Raw genomic sequence first — 17,185 nt, forward strand, 5'->3', positions numbered from 1 at the left:
ATCCACAACATTATGTGTTTATAGTTTAGTACATTTTTTCCTTCTTGATAATATAGCATTTAGTATTTTTAGAATATTGTCTGATTTCGCGTTTTTACCAAAATCCATGGGAAAATAATTTTAATACAACAATAGTATCCAATTCAAATGGCGGTCATTACACGAAAATAATATCCTTTAATTGTATGTAGTTTTTTCTTTTCTTTTATATTTATCTTTTGAACATTTATAAAGAATAGAATAACATCTATATAAACAATGGCAGACACTCTCAAAGATGTTCCAGAATTCTTTGAGTCTGAACTTGGTGAATCTATTACCGCTCGTACAGAAGCTTTAGGTACATACTTCTTAGTTGTTATTGGGGAAGGAGGGGGGGGTTTCAGTTTACTCCATTCCTTTGCTTTTTTTTTATTGTTATCTTTAACATCTGTATATATGAATTAGTCTTTGTCAAATTACTAATACATTATTTGTTCATGTATTGTTAGGTACATTTCGTGAATTAGGTCCTCCAGATTTATGTCATATTATTAAAGCTCATTCAAAGCCTGGTATGAAAGAGGTACTTATAAAGAAATGGATAAGGCAGAGGACTTAATTAGTGTTTTACTATTTTAAATTTATTTTATATACTAAACATACACACACACACACAATTGGATCTTATTTAGCTTGGTAGTTACCATTATGTTTCTGGTGTTGATGCTTCTTCATCTGCTACATTGGCGGCATATTTAAATTCTTTAACATATTCTATCGTAAGTGAACACTATTTACTTATACAGTAAGCTTTTTATTTTTATTATTATTTTTTCTATTTTTATTTATTAACCTGTTTATACCTTTTATTAGGATGAAACACAATCTTGGTTTTCAAAATCAAATGCATGGAGAATTCGATCAGGAATTTATTGGTATAAAAGAAATAAAAAAAGCAAAAGTAATTTAAAAGACAAAGCTCAATACTAATTCCTATAATAGCTGCTTTAATGCATTCTCTCGTGTAGATGTCCGTGTTGAAGTAAAGATTCCCGGTGGTGTAGAAAGTTATTTTGTAGATATTAGAGGAGAAAGGTAAACGCAAATATGGAGAGCAAATAGTATATATATATTAAATCGTTATTACTTAGACATGAAGCAACAGCTGCTATTTGGCAAGAAACATATCTTTCAGCTGTTCTTCGTGCTATTCTTTATTCAGATGATAGCTACTATAGATTAGCAGGTTATCGTAAAATGGATCCTATCACAAATTTAGTAGGAGAGCAGCGATTTTTAGAGGCTGTAGAAGCTCTCTTTTGGCGAGGCTGGCAATTGGGTAGTAATCCAGAAATTCAAACAGCAACAACAGTTCATAATCATTTAACTTCAGGTGTTATGAAGTACTTTGGTGATAGTTTTCGTTACGGTCCAGCAATTGAGCTTTATACTAAATTACGTAAAAGAGATCCTGAAGTAGGAGCCTTACTAGCTCAGTCATTTATTGGTCAAAATGAAGAAATTAAAGCGGTTAAAGTATTAAATGCTGATCTAAAACGTATGCCCATGAGCTATTCATTGTTACATGTTCAAGTTGATTTCCTTCGTAGCAAGGTAAAAAAAGATACATCGATTAGAAATCTGTTTATAAAGCATATTTATTTTATATTGTGATTTAGGGCGAATACCATATGGCCTTAAAGTTGGCTAAATTTGCTGTAAATACTACTCCCTCTGAATTCCTAACATGGGCCAAACTAACTGAAGGTAAAAAAAAAAAAAAAAAAAAAAAAAAATGAATACAAATACACATATAAATTAATATTTTTGTATATAGTTTATATTGATCTCGGTGATTACAAAAACGTAAATATATATATGCATATACACATACATATATTAATATTTTTAAGCTGACTCATTCATATATTACTCAGGCACTTTTGACTTTAAATTCATGTCCTATGTTTACCTATAGTGAACGTGATATGCATCGAATGCCTGCACCTGTTAAAACTCATTTACCTATTAAAGTTGATATTTTAAATTCGGGTGTCATGGAGGAAGATGCGGCAGGAAGAGAAAATGAGGCAGATCCCAACTTGTCTCGTCTCCCTGCTCCTGCTTTACATGGTACATTTGCTAAAGCTTATACTCTTTTAACTCGTCTGGTAAGTAAAATTGGATGGGATGATTTGCTAAAATGTCGATCAGAAGTATTCGTTATGGAAGAAGAATATCGTGCTCAGAAAGCCAAAGAGGACATTCAGAAATCGAGTTCATCTTCAAATGATGAATTGAAGGATGACTTGAATCTTGACCATAAACCACCTGTACCTCCAAAGGATCCACCCCAAACCCAAGAAAAACAAACAGTGGTAGAGGCAAAGGCAAAAGCAGAGGCAGAGGCAGAGGTAAAGGCAGACGCAGAGGTAAAGGCAGAGGCAGAGACAGAGGCAGAGCCATCAAATCATGAAGAAAATGAACAAGAAAATGAACAAGAAGAAAGTACTGAGGTCAACAAAAAGGAAGAAGAGGAATCTAATGAAGTTAATGAAGCATTAGCAGAACAAATGGATACAATTGATTTAAATGATGAACAACAGGAAGAAAACAATAATAAATCTGTTGAAGTACATCATACACCACCTCTCCGTCCTACACAAGCGGCTGATGACCAATTCAAGGTATATATATATGAAAGAAAACAAAAATAATATATTACATCTATTCTCATATATAAATAATTTTTGTATAGGCCGATGATATTAATACTAACACAGCCATTAACAACAATAGTAATCTTAATGAAAATAATCTTCCTTCACCTCATCCTAGTGATGGAGTGAGCTTCTCTTTTAGTAATAAACGACTTTGTGAACGATGGTTAGATAATCTTTTTATGGTTTTATATGAGGATTTACGAATCTACACCTTCTGGAGAACAGAAGCAGCTCATTATCGTGCACAACAAATGCCATACCGTAAAACAGGGACAGAATGGGAATTACTAGGTGACCTTGCTCTTCGTTTATGGCATGAACAAGAAGCTAAAGAAGCATATGAGCAATGTCTAGATCATAAATTCTCTGCAAAGGCATGGATGAAATTATTAGAAATTTATGTAAATGAATCAAATGTTCAAAGAGCTCTTTTAGCAGCAGTTAAATTAACAGTTTATCATGAACGTTGGTATCATGAAATTGTGGTAAAGTATATCGTATCAATAGCCAAAATATCTTTAATTAACTTGATATTTCAAATTTTAGTATCCAAGCGAAATTGCACGTAATTTAAGTATTTTAATCAGAAGAGAAGGCCTTTCAAAAATACAAAATATGTTAACTTCTATGAATTTACCTCGTCCTGTTCAACAACTGATGACACAATATTTTGATTATGCCGAGCTTTTTAAAATTGAAGGTTATGAATTTTAACAAAAAAAAAAAAAAAAAAAAAAGTAATATAATGTAAGAATAAAACATAAATATAATTATATGCTCACAAAAAAAAAAGTTATAATACATGATTGCTACAAAGATAAAATAAATGTTTACCAATGTCTCTGATTAGCACAGCTTATCATAAGGACTTCTATTGCAAATATACCAATAATAGTAGTATAAACGTGTAACCATGTGTGTATATTTGTAGAAACAAATGAGACACTATACTTTAATGAAGAGTCTTTTGTATATACAGTTATATTTGTATATGAATGTATATATCAAAGTATAACATTTAATCAAGTAAACTGTGTTTATAGGGCGTTTACAGTATCAATTGGCAAGTTTCAGTACGAGTCAAAAGACATGATCTCATATAAAAAAAAAAACTAAATGAGTCCTACTCACTTTATAGAAATTATTATTGTATATCACCAAGTACACCTACTACATTTTGTTATGGTATATATTTATTTGTTATATACATGTATATGAGCATATATGTATATATATTATGTACATCCATTCATTCATGTAGCCATATTTAAAGAAAAAACTTTTGTCACAGTTATAGGAATTCATCTTCATCAATAATAATTTCTGAATGAGCTTCTATTTTTGCACGTTTGACGGGCTGATCATTTATAGTCGTTGTATTATCAATATTAGCCTCTGTTTTTGGCATCATTTGTTCAGGAATACAATCCACATTTATCTTGTTTTCAATATCAATTTCTTTACAGAATTGTAATGTTTGTGGATTCAAGTAGACATGTTCTTTTATATATAAAAGTTAGTTTAAATTATGGTGAATTGTAATATATTTACCGTTATTGGACTTGTTATTAGAATTGTAAGCAGGTGCAGTAGGTTCAAAGTTATGAGGGATTTTTAAATCAAGTGCGCCTGATGCTCGTTTTTCTTCTAAATAAATACGCTCTTTCTCAATTAATATCTTTAGCTCTTCATCAGAAGGAATTGGTTTTTGTTGATATTCACTACTAAAGTAAGGATGCATTGCTCTTGTAATCGACAGCCATTCCATGTCATAATAGAAATCATAGCCTTTTTCTGAAGAATCTTCTTCAGAAGGAATATCAACGATTTGTAAAAATGATCTACGAGGTAAACATTTATCTAAGCTTAAAAATCTTGTAATCTTTCTTTTTTTTTGGTTATCATCGTTTGTCTTGTCTTTTTTGTTTAATACGTTCCCTTCATTTGTTTGTATTTTACTTTCATTCAAATTATTGCTTGAATCATGGGTGGCTGTATTTATTACAGTGGAATCATTTTCGATTTCTTCATCTAACGCTATTTCAATTTCATCAGGGTTATTTCCTAAATCATTGCTTATTTCACTAAAGCTACTTCTTGATTGAAGACCATAATTATGTGCTTTATCTTTTAGAACTTCCTGTGTTTTAAGTGGATACTCATTCTTTTCCCACATTTCATGATCAACAATTGCTGCATAATGTACGTGTAAATGGGCTGCAAACCAATAGTCTGGTTTTAGTTTTGTCAAGAGCAATTTATTAGCTTGACTTCCAAGTGTATTTGTCAGGATCTATTTAAATTTAAATAATAATTAATATAGCTTTTATGCATCTGTGCATTAATGTTTACTTGATCAATAAAATATTGCTTTATTTTCATCAAATGTTCAATGTCGCCGAATTTTTCGACGTTCTTTGGCCAATCATGTGATAAAAAGATATCTAAATGTTCTTGAATTTGTAATAACTTTTTCACATCATACTCTCGTACATGATAAATACTTCTAACATCATTTGAATTATAAGGCATTCTCTCGTAATGGCCCTTTTTATAATGATGCAGCTTTTCAATACCGGATAAACCGCCAATCCTTAGGCCACCAAAATTAATAACACCGGCATTGCCAAGATAATATATGTTTTCACACACCCAACCTCCATGATAGAGTTCCCACAAATAATTGCTAGCTTCGTGATTACCTCCAATAAAGATAGTAGGGTAGGGCGCTCGTGTTCTCCCTGAATAATATTTCCAAAAGGTGCCCAGTTCTTTATATTTTTCTGGGACAGCCATACTTTTCAGATCTGCCTCATTACGGATAGACTAGTTAGTAAAGTTGAAATTGATTAAAAGGTTTGTTATTTGTTAATTAAATACAAAATTACTTGAAAATCACCACAGATCAACACAAGATCTATTTTACAGTTTTCTCGTTGTTCTATAAGACGAATTGATCCATAAATATCATCAAGACGACCATGACAGCAACCTTCAATTGCTATCTACCGAAAATAATGTTAGTATGTAAATAATAGGCCATCTTTTTTTATTTTTTCTACCTTCATTGTTAAAATTGCTTAAATCTTTTCGTGAGGAAAACTATTTTTTTTTCTTTTTTCCTTAAATTAGCTCAGTTGCTGTAGATTTAAAAAAAAAAAAAAAAAAAAAAAAAAAAAAAAAAGAACGAGTTGATTGGCCTACAAGTAAAATTATGTAAGAAACACATAAACAACAATATGAAAACAAAATGTTATGCACATACTTAAATTCCTTTATATTTTATAATTAAAGAGATGGTATAGCACATTAATGATTTAATTTCAAGAAGGAGCTCTTCATTTATTTATTTCTATTTTTTTTTTCAAGGGACAAGAGCATTCAAGCAATCGTAAATTATCGTCCAGAATGTCTTATATATCTACATTAAATAGAAATAAGGACAACAATGCTGAAAGTGGTAATGTAAATACTAAATCATAGAGCATATATTGTAATGTAGTAAATTTTTTTTTGAAAAAATTAGTTCCAGTCATCAAATACAATAGATCTTGAAGAGCATCATGGTCATCAGCAGCAAGAGGAAGAAAGTACAAAAATTAACAAAGTAAAACCAATCAACTACAATAATATTTATATATACACAGATAACATACTTACATAAATACTTGTTTTGAAAAGGGTGTCATAGAAGTCGTGAAAGGTTCTGATGAGCAAGATGAAGAGGAACTTATTATGTTGAAGTCTATACAGAAATTTGAACCTTTCATTGATAAAAACCAAGACAAAGGCTTTTTTCTAGATCGATTGTTAGGATTAAAGATATCAAATGAAGAACCAATAAACAAAGCAACATTTAAAGAAGAAGGTATGCTACAGATAATTAATTAGCGTATATATGATTCATCTTTTACATATAGAAAATTCATTGTTATCGGATGTCTTTCTTAATTTACAGACACATATTAAGGAACAAATGTTACATTTGAATATGGAACAAAAAGTTCTTTTAAAGCGTATTGCCTATGTAGATGAACTAAGCTTAACAAATTTTCAAAAAATGGTAGCTTCATTACAGCAAGCCAGATTAGTAGCCGATAAGATACCAGAAGGTAATAACAACTTTGATGTTCTTTTTTGTAGAACGAATTGTTCATCTCTATTATAGCTTTAATAATAAAAAAACAAGCAGAAAAAGCTAAAAGTCAGGCTATTAAGATTTTCAAGTCCTTATCAGTTATTGAGGAATATATTGAGCCGGAAGATAGAATTCTCTTAAAAAACAAGACAAAATGGCCAGAGTTAAGTGAACTGCGAGAACAAGCTATAAAACAAACACAACAGCCCCCATTTGAAAGATATATTAGTAATACAAATGATGTGACAATATCAACTACTGCCGTAACCACTTCCCCTTTATTAGAGACCGTGATAGCAGAAACTGGAGAATCAACAGTAAATTGGAAACATACAGCTACTGAAGAGGAAGATAAAAACTTGATGTCAAAAAAGTTAAATACAGCACCTTCATTAGCATTAAATCATTTACGAGAATTATCATCAAGAACATCAACTTCTAACATTGTTCAATAAAGAATATCTTATTTGCATAGCCTCTATAGTTTTTTATACTTTGAGTTTAGGCATTATTAGTTCTTTTTTTTTTCCTAAATAAATCAAAAATAAAAAAAATAGATACTATGTTTACCTTGTATTGGATGATGTGAATTGACAATGTAAACTGTTATAGTAGACATAGATGATAAAGTTTGTTACCAAGTTACTTAATTAAACAAAACTTTGTAGCCTTTTTTTCTTAAAAAAAAAAGACTATGTATCTCTTTTTCCCTTTATTTATTCAAAGAATAAATTGTCCACTGAGAAAAGATAATCTGACATCACAGCTTACAGCAAATAACTATAATAACTCAAGAGATAAATGAATACTTTTTTTATTTCAGACACTACTGTAGATAAAAAAAAGGTGTACATTTATACAAGCTACACTCAGATATTTCTACATAGTATTACTTGTTAATGCCCTTTTATATACTCAAAGAATAGAGTCAACTATACTGAAGTCTATAAATAGACAAAATTTATATAAGCAGCAACAGAGGGGGAAAAAGCTCCGTTTAAATAAATAAATAAATAAATAAAGGAGAAGCTGTAATACATTCAATATGTATGATAATCTAAACAGAGTCATATTCTCTAATAGAAAACAATAAGCCACAATAAAGCACTGTGCCTATTAGAAGCCTTTTGTTTATGTGAAAAAAAAATATATAAATAGGGGAAGAAAAAATTTATTTTTGCTTTTCTTTTTCTTTTCTTTCTTTATGAAAGTGATATTCTGAGGATATTGGTCACTATAAACAATAAATCGTCAGTGATATTCTCCGGATAATGGTCACTCTAAATAATAAATCCCCCAGTGAAGTTATTTGGATGTATTGGTCACTTAAAATATTCAATCCCGAGAGTATCTTTCATTTGGAGTTTTCACGTCTCTCGTTAAATATGACTGTGAAAGGAAGCACATAATGATCAACCTCCACGATTGGTTGCTTCTGGAAACAGTAGTCTTTTTTATTATATAGAGAAGCTACTGGCTAATTGGATCATTACCCCTTTTTTATTATTAATTATAAATGAAAAAAAAAAAAAAGAAAGAAAGAATCAAGATCAGATAAATGAGAGTACTAAAACAATTACTGACATAAATTTGAAGAGATATGAACATCTCATTCAATAGAAAGACATTTGTAATATTCTCGAGTATAGAAAGCAAATTATAAAATTTTGGAGGCGCGAATTCGAAAAAATTCAATAAGCGAATTGAAAACAAACCAAGATCCTTTTCTACTGTAACTTTATATTTTTTAACCATGGGGCTTATAGAAATAAAACCAGCTACGATTAAAGATATCCCTGTTATTTTAGATTTTATTAAGAGACTTGCAGAATATGAAAAGCTTTCACATGAAGTTATTGCAACCGAAGATGTTCTTCGGGAGACCTTATTTGGTGAACATCGTTATGCTGAAGTCATAATCGCCTATGGTAAACAAAACGATGAGGGGAATACACCTATTGAACCAGCAGGAATGGCTCTTTTCTTTCATAATTTCTCTACCTTTGTAGGACGCCCTGGACTTTATTTAGAAGATTTATTTGTGAAGCCTGAATTTAGAGGAATGGGCATTGGTAAATGTCTCTTGATTCAATTAGCAGTAATCGCAAAAGAAAGAAATTGCGCACGTTTTGAATGGGTTTGCTTAGATTGGAATAAACCTTCAAGAGAGTTTTATGAAGCACTTGGTGCTAAACCTTTAAGTGAATGGATTATTCATCGTATAGATGGCAAATCACTAGATGATCTTGCTGCTTTATAATTAATTATAAAACAAAATAAAAAAATAAAAAAAAAAAAAAAAAAAAAAAAAAAAAAAAAAAAAAAAAAAAAACGTGCGCATGTATTTTTTATATATTTATTTTGAGATTGCTAAAGACAAATTTTATTTTATGTTTTATTCAATTCCCTATCATCGAAACGACGCATTTTTGATCTTTTCTTTATATTATTTTTAATAATGGTATCGTCTTGCATTAATGGAGACTCAGTACCAAATTGACCTTTAGCTTGATATCCATTTGCAAAATCAGTTGCAGATATAATGCCTTTATTTTCTACTTTTAATTTAGAACAAGCAATAACACTGCCATCACCGAAAGCTATATGTAAGGATTTACTAGCTTCATCCCATCTAAAACTTCCAGGTTCACTCTGCTGTAATGATATAGTTTCCTTCTTATTAAATGATAACAGATGAAGATCTAATAGTTGCACAATCAGATTCTTCTTCTTTTTATGGTACGTGGTACGTAAAGGAAATTGATCTCCAATAGCACGATTTAATTGTTCAGCTTGCCAGGCTGACATATTTTTAAAGTCTAATTCAGACCATTCCTTCTTCACTTTAGGTGCTTTCGTTGCTTGGGAAATATCTTGTTTTTGAGCATTCTGTTTACGTTCATAAAGATTGCAGACAGTATCAATTAAGAGTCGAGAACCTATCTCAGCTAAGGTTTCTTTCAATTTTGAATAAACTGGGTAATCATGATTCATTGATAATAAACTAATTCTTTCTTGTGCTAAAATACGGCCTGCATCAAATTCTTTATCATCTAATTCTTGAATGGTCACACCTGCTTCTGAATCTCCATAAAGGATAGTATGTTGGATAGGTGCAGCTCCTCTATATTTTGGTAGTAAAGAAGGATGAACGTTAATAGCGCCTTGATTAAGTGATGAAATAATATGAGGTGGAATAAAATAGCCAAATGAAACTACAATGCCTAAATCATATACTTTATTGTTTGGTAGTGTCCAATCATTTAATGTTTTTATGCCTGCTGGTGTATGATAGATTTCAATATTATTTCTTTCTGCTATTTCTTTTGTTTCACCTATATATGTATATATAAATGTATATAAATATATATAAATATATGTGTATGCATATTAACAATAGTAATAATCTGGGGTATGTCGAAATAAATTTACTAGGAGTTATTTTTTCGAGTTTTCTACCCGTTCGTCTATCAGGAGGACAAACAAGATCAATAGTAGCAATGCAGCTACCTTGACGTTCTAGAAAGAAAAGAAAAGAAAACAGGTCAATTACCGGGTATAATGGCAATTCTGAATTCCATAATTACCCTTTTCTTTAATGAGAGCCCTTAAATGAGTAGACGCAAAACTGTCAGTTCCAAAAAATAAAATACGGAGTTTTTGGTTATTAGTCAAAGTTGTATAGTAGTGTTGATATTTAAAAGATGAGCTCTATATATATATATATATCTTTCTTTTTTTTAAAAGAGGCTGTATATTTTGTTTTGCTTTACTTTTTTATTTACGTTTATTTTAAAAGAGGTTCTAGATATCAATTTGAACATTTTATATAGGTAAAACAATATTAAAAAGAAACGAAAAGGGTCCCTTTTTTTTTAATTCATTATTATGTGACTACTTTTTTTTGGCAGATTTGGCAGATTTGGCAGATTTGGCAGGAATTTCAGCTCTAAAGACATAAACTAATTGTTGACTTTGCGTAGCAACATTATCAAGACAGCCTAAATTATACAGATCTGATTTCATATTGGAAACCATGCTTTTCATTTGATATAAATCATGGTTAAAGATATCAATACTTTCTAAAATACATAAATTAAAGATCAATTGTTGCTTTGCGAACTTCTCTAGATATAGAATAAATGTTTTCTTTCTTTTTATATGAAATAGGATAGCCTTCAATGTTTGATGAATTGCAAAAAACATATGATGATAAGTACTTAGGTCGCATTTCATTATCTTAATTTCATCTAAACCCTGAAGTATCTTCAATGTAAGATCTAATGCTTCTAATAAAAGGTTAATTGTAACCTGATAATTATCTTGTTGTAATAGGGAAAATAAAACCACAAGATGCATTGAATAATAACATAATTTGAGATGTAAACTTGGATTCAATTGATTATCCCACCATCTTTTGACTTCTGCCGTTAATGAATCATATGTTGAAGATAATGTATAAGACTGAATTGCTCTATTGTATTTACGCATGTACTGAGAAAAATAAGCAAATTGAAGATAGGAATCTTGTGACGTACAGCAATGATTATGCTGTCTAGTTGGTTCCTGCTGTGCTACATGATGAGGCGTTGTGAAGTGATTGAAGTTAGGGAAAGTAGTATCATAATGATAATTCTGATTTATGCCAGCAGATATTTCTTTAATTTTGAAGGGGATTTTATCTGGTAGTAAACATTCTTGATTTAATGAAATTGCTAACCAAGCATCTATATAATACCAGCGATACCAGCAATTCCTTAAAATAGGCGAACTATCAGCATATTTGACTTTATTCTTTAAAAGAACACTAGCGAAATAATGCCATGTATGTTGTTCTCCAGTGACACGTAAAAGGGTTGCAGTATAACTAAGACAAAAATAACACTGGATAGCTATGATGGATAATTGCAAATCTTCTTCTTCGTTATCTGGGAAAATAAATTCTTCTAAATAATGACAAGCCCTCTTATAAAAATAATAGGCACTATCTCTTTTGAAATCTTCTGTTGCTTTATTATTGACAGTGTTATTATTAGGTTGTTGACGACCATTGCTTATCATTGTTGGTTGCTGCTCGTTAATGGTAATCATACTGATAGCAGCCACACAATAGAGTATTGTCCTTGGAGTATTCTTCTTTTGTAATAAACTTAATTCAATCGGTGCAACCTTAAAACTTATGCAACACCAGTGTTGTATAGCTCGGAATATAAGACCTTCAGTGAGCCGAGTACTTGCTGAATGATATCGAATTGGCTTTGGTAAAGAGGGCCTTTTTTCATATGTGCTGCGAGCCTTACTCACAAGATATTTTGTAGATTGTACACTTTGCTGTATTAGAGAATGAGGATGAGATGGTAACAAATTGTTAATTTCTAATAATTCACATAGGTCACTAAAGTTATGAATCAAATAAGATACTTTGCTAAAATTAAAAGGATTAGTATTAGATTTATAACAGTAATAATAAGCGATATCTGTCATTTATTTTTTTAAAGTGTAATAATGCATTTAAAAGAAGAAAAAGAAAAAGAAGAATAGTCTTTATTTTTTTTATTTTTTATTTTTTATTTTTTTATTTTTACTCCTGAAAAAATAAACATATTGTAGTTCTCAGAGAAAACTTATCCAAGTTAAATGAAGAAATTTAAAAGTCAAAATCGAGAAAATACAATTACGCAATCTGAGAAAGTGCAATTGATAAATCGAGGACGGCTCAGTCAAATACTAACTGAGAGAAAAAAGAGAATAATGTATATAAAGTGCCTACTATTTATACTTTTTGGTATGATTGTCTTATTAATGCTTTATCCATCCTAAACTGTATATTATTATCCTTTTACGCTATATTAGTTTATAAAATTGTGTTATATATTATTGAGTGATCAATCTAATGTATGCAATAATTGTAATGGATAAATACTTATTCCTGTTATTTACTATGCCTCATCTTGATGTATTATATACGGTAATATATTTTCTACTAAGTTTAGCTTATATGTATCGACAATCATTTATATTTGATTTGATAGCTAAATTATAATTATGATTAGTGGTAACTTGGTTTCAGCTCTAAAATTGTTTATTATTGTATATGTATCTTGTCTGTAACTTCAATTATATTATACAAATATTGACTTCTCTTATAATTAACCATTAAGGTACAATATATAATGCCTTTTATATATGTATATTCTAAATCATTCGTGTTATAAATACTGAGCTTTCTTTTTCTTTGTTATTGATTCCTGATTTATTTACCTCCTTTAAGAACGTTTTTATTTTCAATGTTAGCATCATTGTTATACTTTAATGGAGGATAAGAGTCTACAGCAAAAAAAAAAAGGAAATATGGATTTACATCAAATTTTTATATATTCATGTGCATGTATTTTTGCATAACTACTTTTCAGTATTTGAGCCCTTCACCTCCTTATATTTCCTTAATAAGTGCATAATTCTGCTGATCACAATAAACTGTATTTTCGATTCTTATGTTTACCCATTTATTTCAAAATTCTGGAATATGCTTCAAATAGATTATATTTGTATATGACGTTGACAAAATAAGTAATACAAGATACTTTAACTATTTTAGTATTTATAGCTTCATGTACAATAGATATTTATTTGTCAAGAAAATTTACTCAACATGATAAGTGAACTCTCCTCCCAAGCATAAAGCCCGACCCTTATGCTAGACATTTTGTTTCGCAACTATTGGGTTTACTGTAGATATCAGGCGCCCGTTTATGCATCCTATAATAAGGGAAGCAAGGTACTGCTCAGGATAGACTTATTATAGAAAAAGAAGTATCAAAGCTAGTTATTCCAAGACTGATAACCATGATTATTTCACTTTAAATCATTCTCCAAAGATAGGTTATATATTATAAAAAAAAAAAAATAAGTTATTCTCAAGGAATGCATTTACCATTAATGACAAACTCAAACTTTTATAATAAGAACATGTGAATTAAAATACTAATTTGGCAAGCACTTAGTATTTATAAAGTCTATCTGCATCATATATATCCTATAATACAACAGATTGGAATTACTTTATATTTTTAAACAATGTTTGACGAAATAATGAACTGATTATTTATAAACCTAAGTGAATTTGTAGAAATCATGCTGAATCATATATCCCCATCTTTTTACGGATTAACTATTAACAAAATATCTTTTCTATTCCTTTTTTTTATTGACAATTTTTTCTTTAAAAATAAAAGAAAGAAGGAAAAAAAGACGATTAAAAAAAAAGGAAACTAATTCGTTTGTATTTAAGCAGAAGTTTGCTTCTTGGCTTGAGTACCTATAACAAAGTTTAAGCCTATTTTTTTTTTTTAGAAATAAAAAATATTTTCTGCAATGCTTACCTTCACGGAAACCGTTCTTGAAACGACGTTGAACCAACTTCAAGTGTCTCATACGGCCAGTACCAGTGGTCTTTCTACGCTTACCCTTTTCGGACCAGTTGTCTATACACATATAAACATAAGTATGTTGATCCTTACAGTTATAAATATATTTATATGTATATAAAATGAAAACTTACAAGATCTGGTCTTAGCAGCGGGATAACCACATTGAGCGCAAGTCTTCTTTTGCTTGTGGAAAGAACGGTTACCACAACGACGACACAAAGTGTGTGTCTTGGTATGGCGCTTACCGAAAGAGCTAGTACCCTTAGTCTATCATTGTTTAAATAAGAGAGAAAAAAAAAATACAAAAGTCATTAGCTTCTTATTATGCAAACTTGTGCCTTTTCTCTTTCTCTCTTATTTTCTCGAACATCCATTATATTCCAATAAAATTGAATGTTGTATTTATCAATTAACGGTTATTTAAATATATAAGCTATTTTGTTGAATTAAAATGCACATAAAATGTAGAGTCTAAGACAATTGATTAAATTGTATAAATTCATTGTTATTTTTTTTTCGCATGGCTGAATCACATTTGTTATTCTTCTCCAAAAAAAAAAGGTTCAACTTATTGATAAATGGATGGATGGATGTTCTCGAATATGAAATAGAGATGAGATGATTTAAATGTATTTACCATCTTCTAATAAGACTATTAATGAAAGGAGGTATTAACGGGTTATTAACACTCATGACAGTTTTAAATTTCACCACCACTCTCCTCTGTCACTTTCTGAATAATGCCATAATACACACACCTTCCGCTAGAAGTATTAAGAAAAATAGGGATAAAAAAAGCAAAAATTCCGGTCCGGAGTTAAAAAAAAGAAATAATTTATCGGGCCACCCTCTACTATCCTCATCATATGAATCAAATCCAGGTACAAACAACATGGAAGAAAAATAGAATAAAAAAGAAGATGTCTGCCAATAACTGCAGTTGAAATTGGAATATCATTTTATTTATATATATCATGAGTTATACTTACAAATATATACTCGAATTAATTGATATCTGAGTTCATTTTATTTACGAATATCATCTTTGTGTATCTCTTCACCATAAAGTATGTATTTCTATTTTTAAAATTAACGTGTTTTTTTTTTATTATAACAGCAGCAGCAGCAGCAGCAGCAACATATCTTTTGTAACATTTTAAACATAAGCAAATCTTCTTTTTTTTTTCTTTATGAATAAAAATAGCATTATTAGTATATTGATATCATGTATGTATTTGCTTATACTGCAAGCATACACACACCTAAAGTAAAAAAATAAAAAATAAAAATGAAAAAAAAAAGTTACACAACATATGATGAATGTAGATAAATAATACTTTATATCTTTTTTTTTTTTTTGTTTTTTACTCTTTTTCTTTTTTACTATTATTCTCTTGAAAATAAAGATGGCAAAAATAGGCAATAACGTTAAACCCAAGATTAAATCCGCTGGATTAAAAATACAACTTGTAACTCCTTCATATCCATCAGAAGATTTAATTTCTACTGACAGTTCTTCATTCTCTTTTGTTCAGACAAAAAAGTCTTCAACCAATAAAAGTTGGCGCGAGGATATCGTTCGCATTGTACATGGAAAACATCATGAACACTATAATACAGATAGAACATTGATTGCATGTGAAATGAAATCAGATGATTTTGAAAATATTCGAAAATTAGGTGAAGGTACAGCTGGTACTGTTTGGCAAGTCACACATAAACCGACTAAATTAATCATGGCAAAAAAGGTAGTATATCATATACAGAGAGAATAAATTAAATAATAAAAACTTTTTATATCATAGACAATTACTGTAGATCCAGATCCACAGTTACAAAGACAGATATTAAGAGAGTTATCATTTTTAAAGACATGTGAATCTCCTCATATTGTATCATTTTATGGTGCGTTTTTAGATGATGGAGAAGCCACTATTTCAATTTGTATGGAATATTGTGAAGGTGGAAGTTTAGAGAATATTTATAAAAGAGCGAACCAAATTCATGGTGTGATAGGTGAGACGATTTTAGCAAATATTGCAGATTCAGTTAAGTAAACAAATATACAAGTCATATAAAGAAAGTAGTAGTCATATGCGAAACTATGTGCGTGTATGGGTGCGTGAAGAAAAGGAGATAAAAAAAAAGCACATTACTATATGCATATACAATGCAATAAAAATAAAAAATAAAAACTTATAATCATTTATTGTATAGGTTTGTAAGGGTTTAATTTATCTGCACACTCAACATGTTATTCATAGAGATATTAAACCATCAAATATTTTAATGACAAAGAAAGGACAAATTAAATTATGTGATCTAGGTGTTTCTGGTGAGCTTATCGATTCGATAGCACAAACATTTACAGGAACACAATATTATATGGCAGTAAGTAAATTAACCATTGAGTGTTACATGAGTTAACAATTGTTTTGTTAGCCTGAACGTATCAAGGGTGCAACCTACTCTGTAAGTTCCGATATATGGTCTTTGGGATTGACAATCATTGAAGTAGCACAAAATAGGCCTGCACTACCACCACCGGGATATCCTCATTTAAGTATTTTTGAGCTTTTGGACTTTATTGTACATCAACCAATGCCAACTGTAGGTCAAGATCGTTCTCCTGAATGTCAACACTTTGTTGAAACTTGTTTAATTAAAGAGCCTGAAAAAAGACCAACTCCTGAACAAATGTTATTACATGACTTTATTAAATTAAGAGCAAATCCAGATTGTGATTTAGAAGGTTGGTTGAAAGAATTATGGGGTTGGTGATAAAAAAGAAAAAAAAAGAATTTATTTACATAAGCATTCATTCTGTACATGTGCATTTTTTTTTTTTTTTTTTTTTTTGAATTATTCTACGAATATAAACTTGGACATAATAAAGAAAATCTATAAGTGTG

General features: G+C 29.9%; 9 protein-coding genes across 9 annotated transcripts; 5 read left to right on the plus strand and 4 right to left on the minus strand.

Annotated features, from left to right (window-relative positions):
• The first annotated feature begins 199 nt into the window (after window positions 1–199).
• BX663DRAFT_492907 (Chs5p-Arf1p-binding proteins-domain-containing protein) lies at window positions 200–3,442 on the plus strand. Its single transcript, XM_051525284.1, has 11 exons — window positions 200–340; window positions 492–565; window positions 675–761; window positions 856–917; window positions 985–1,077; window positions 1,134–1,596; window positions 1,662–1,749; window positions 1,820–1,848; window positions 1,920–2,669; window positions 2,741–3,190; window positions 3,252–3,442. The coding sequence occupies exons 1-11, from the start codon at window positions 259–261 to the stop codon at window positions 3,417–3,419; spliced, it is 2,346 nt and encodes a 781-aa protein (XP_051388062.1). The 5' UTR covers window positions 200–258; the 3' UTR covers window positions 3,420–3,442.
• A 279-nt stretch (window positions 3,443–3,721) lies between these two features.
• Window positions 3,722–5,828, minus strand: BX663DRAFT_492911 (lariat debranching enzyme, C-terminal domain-containing protein). The gene is made up of 5 exons (XM_051525285.1): window positions 5,768–5,828; window positions 5,594–5,710; window positions 5,058–5,531; window positions 4,257–4,998; window positions 3,722–4,205 (listed from the first exon to the last, which is right to left on the minus strand). The coding sequence occupies exons 1-5, from the start codon at window positions 5,771–5,773 to the stop codon at window positions 3,997–3,999; spliced, it is 1,548 nt and encodes a 515-aa protein (XP_051388063.1). The 5' UTR covers window positions 5,774–5,828; the 3' UTR covers window positions 3,722–3,996.
• A 141-nt stretch (window positions 5,829–5,969) lies between these two features.
• Window positions 5,970–7,348, plus strand: BX663DRAFT_19712 (uncharacterized protein). The gene is made up of 6 exons (XM_051521728.1): window positions 5,970–6,004; window positions 6,075–6,170; window positions 6,232–6,312; window positions 6,397–6,573; window positions 6,626–6,817; window positions 6,874–7,348. Exons 4-6 carry the CDS (start codon window positions 6,441–6,443, stop codon window positions 7,296–7,298), a joined length of 750 nt encoding a protein of 249 aa, XP_051388064.1. The 5' UTR covers window positions 5,970–6,004; window positions 6,075–6,170; window positions 6,232–6,312; window positions 6,397–6,440; the 3' UTR covers window positions 7,299–7,348.
• Window positions 7,349–8,362: 1,014 nt separating this feature from the next.
• BX663DRAFT_492919 (acyl-CoA N-acyltransferase) lies at window positions 8,363–9,139 on the plus strand. The gene has a single exon (XM_051525286.1). It carries the CDS (start codon window positions 8,597–8,599, stop codon window positions 9,101–9,103), a length of 507 nt encoding a protein of 168 aa, XP_051388065.1. The 5' UTR covers window positions 8,363–8,596; the 3' UTR covers window positions 9,104–9,139.
• A 40-nt stretch (window positions 9,140–9,179) lies between these two features.
• Window positions 9,180–10,837, minus strand: BX663DRAFT_492921 (formyl transferase). Its single transcript, XM_051525287.1, has 4 exons — window positions 10,629–10,837; window positions 10,431–10,554; window positions 10,276–10,362; window positions 9,180–10,178 (listed from the first exon to the last, which is right to left on the minus strand). Exons 1-4 carry the CDS (start codon window positions 10,665–10,667, stop codon window positions 9,232–9,234), a joined length of 1,197 nt encoding a protein of 398 aa, XP_051388066.1. The 5' UTR covers window positions 10,668–10,837; the 3' UTR covers window positions 9,180–9,231.
• Window positions 10,468–12,367, minus strand: BX663DRAFT_19751 (uncharacterized protein). The gene is made up of 2 exons (XM_051521730.1): window positions 10,629–12,367; window positions 10,468–10,554 (listed from the first exon to the last, which is right to left on the minus strand). The coding sequence occupies exon 1, from the start codon at window positions 12,325–12,327 to the stop codon at window positions 10,738–10,740; it is 1,590 nt and encodes a 529-aa protein (XP_051388067.1). The 5' UTR covers window positions 12,328–12,367; the 3' UTR covers window positions 10,468–10,554; window positions 10,629–10,737.
• Window positions 12,368–14,012: 1,645 nt separating this feature from the next.
• BX663DRAFT_557262 (60S ribosomal protein L37) lies at window positions 14,013–14,647 on the minus strand (the record flags this gene model as incomplete). The annotated part of the gene is made up of 4 exons (XM_051531757.1): window positions 14,013–14,161; window positions 14,226–14,327; window positions 14,405–14,540; window positions 14,606–14,647. 4 exons carry the CDS (start codon window positions 14,645–14,647, stop codon window positions 14,130–14,132), a joined length of 312 nt encoding a protein of 103 aa, XP_051388068.1. The 3' UTR covers window positions 14,013–14,129.
• A 279-nt stretch (window positions 14,648–14,926) lies between these two features.
• Window positions 14,927–15,223, plus strand: BX663DRAFT_492925 (uncharacterized protein). Its single transcript, XM_051525288.1, has one exon. It carries the CDS (start codon window positions 14,932–14,934, stop codon window positions 15,178–15,180), a length of 249 nt encoding a protein of 82 aa, XP_051388069.1. The 5' UTR covers window positions 14,927–14,931; the 3' UTR covers window positions 15,181–15,223.
• Window positions 15,224–15,657: 434 nt separating this feature from the next.
• Window positions 15,658–17,132, plus strand: BX663DRAFT_492927 (kinase-like domain-containing protein). The gene is made up of 5 exons (XM_051525289.1): window positions 15,658–15,742; window positions 15,809–16,021; window positions 16,079–16,321; window positions 16,491–16,664; window positions 16,716–17,132. The coding sequence occupies exons 1-5, from the start codon at window positions 15,680–15,682 to the stop codon at window positions 17,052–17,054; spliced, it is 1,032 nt and encodes a 343-aa protein (XP_051388070.1). The 5' UTR covers window positions 15,658–15,679; the 3' UTR covers window positions 17,055–17,132.
• The last annotated feature ends 53 nt before the right edge of the window (window positions 17,133–17,185 follow it).

This window comes from Cokeromyces recurvatus (genome assembly GCF_025118155.1).
Source record: "Cokeromyces recurvatus strain NRRL 2243 chromosome Unknown BX663scaffold_1, whole genome shotgun sequence".
NCBI classification, from domain to species: Eukaryota; Fungi; Mucoromycota; class Mucoromycetes; order Mucorales; family Mucoraceae; genus Cokeromyces; species Cokeromyces recurvatus.

What these genes read in the sequence shown, in the direction of transcription:
- BX663DRAFT_19712 (XM_051521728.1), top strand. Translation starts at nt 6,441, where the DNA reads ATGTTGAAGTCTATACAGAAATTTGAACCTTTCATTGATAAAAACCAA. An exon ending in AGCAACATTTAAAGAAGAAG is followed by an intron (nt 6,574 to 6,625) that starts GTATGCTACAGA and finishes TTTTACATATAG; the next exon opens with AAAATTCATTGTTATCGGAT. An exon ending in AGCCGATAAGATACCAGAAG is followed by an intron (nt 6,818 to 6,873) that starts GTAATAACAACT and finishes TCTCTATTATAG; the next exon opens with CTTTAATAATAAAAAAACAA.
- BX663DRAFT_19751 (XM_051521730.1), bottom strand. Translation starts at nt 12,327, where the DNA reads ATGACAGATATCGCTTATTATTACTGTTATAAATCTAATACTAATCCT.
- BX663DRAFT_492907 (XM_051525284.1), top strand. Translation starts at nt 259, where the DNA reads ATGGCAGACACTCTCAAAGATGTTCCAGAATTCTTTGAGTCTGAACTT. An exon ending in CGCTCGTACAGAAGCTTTAG is followed by an intron (nt 341 to 491) that starts GTACATACTTCT and finishes ATGTATTGTTAG; the next exon opens with GTACATTTCGTGAATTAGGT. An exon ending in ATGGGCCAAACTAACTGAAG is followed by an intron (nt 1,750 to 1,819) that starts GTAAAAAAAAAA and finishes TTTTGTATATAG; the next exon opens with TTTATATTGATCTCGGTGAT.
- BX663DRAFT_492921 (XM_051525287.1), bottom strand. Translation starts at nt 10,667, where the DNA reads ATGTTCAAATTGATATCTAGAACCTCTTTTAAAATAAAC. An exon ending in GAACCTCTTTTAAAATAAAC is followed by an intron (nt 10,555 to 10,628) that starts GTAAATAAAAAA and finishes ATATATATATAG; the next exon opens with AGCTCATCTTTTAAATATCA. An exon ending in GGCTCTCATTAAAGAAAAGG is followed by an intron (nt 10,363 to 10,430) that starts GTAATTATGGAA and finishes TTTTCTTTCTAG; the next exon opens with AACGTCAAGGTAGCTGCATT.
- BX663DRAFT_492911 (XM_051525285.1), bottom strand. An exon ending in TGATCTGTGGTGATTTTCAA is followed by an intron (nt 5,532 to 5,593) that starts GTAATTTTGTAT and finishes TTTACTAACTAG; the next exon opens with TCTATCCGTAATGAGGCAGA. An exon ending in AGCAATATTTTATTGATCAA is followed by an intron (nt 4,999 to 5,057) that starts GTAAACATTAAT and finishes AAATTTAAATAG; the next exon opens with ATCCTGACAAATACACTTGG.
- BX663DRAFT_492919 (XM_051525286.1), top strand. Translation starts at nt 8,597, where the DNA reads ATGGGGCTTATAGAAATAAAACCAGCTACGATTAAAGATATCCCTGTT.
- BX663DRAFT_492925 (XM_051525288.1), top strand. Translation starts at nt 14,932, where the DNA reads ATGAAAGGAGGTATTAACGGGTTATTAACACTCATGACAGTTTTAAAT.
- BX663DRAFT_492927 (XM_051525289.1), top strand. Translation starts at nt 15,680, where the DNA reads ATGGCAAAAATAGGCAATAACGTTAAACCCAAGATTAAATCCGCTGGA. An exon ending in CTGGATTAAAAATACAACTT is followed by an intron (nt 15,743 to 15,808) that starts GTAACTCCTTCA and finishes TCTTTTGTTCAG; the next exon opens with ACAAAAAAGTCTTCAACCAA. An exon ending in GAACACAATATTATATGGCA is followed by an intron (nt 16,665 to 16,715) that starts GTAAGTAAATTA and finishes TTGTTTTGTTAG; the next exon opens with CCTGAACGTATCAAGGGTGC.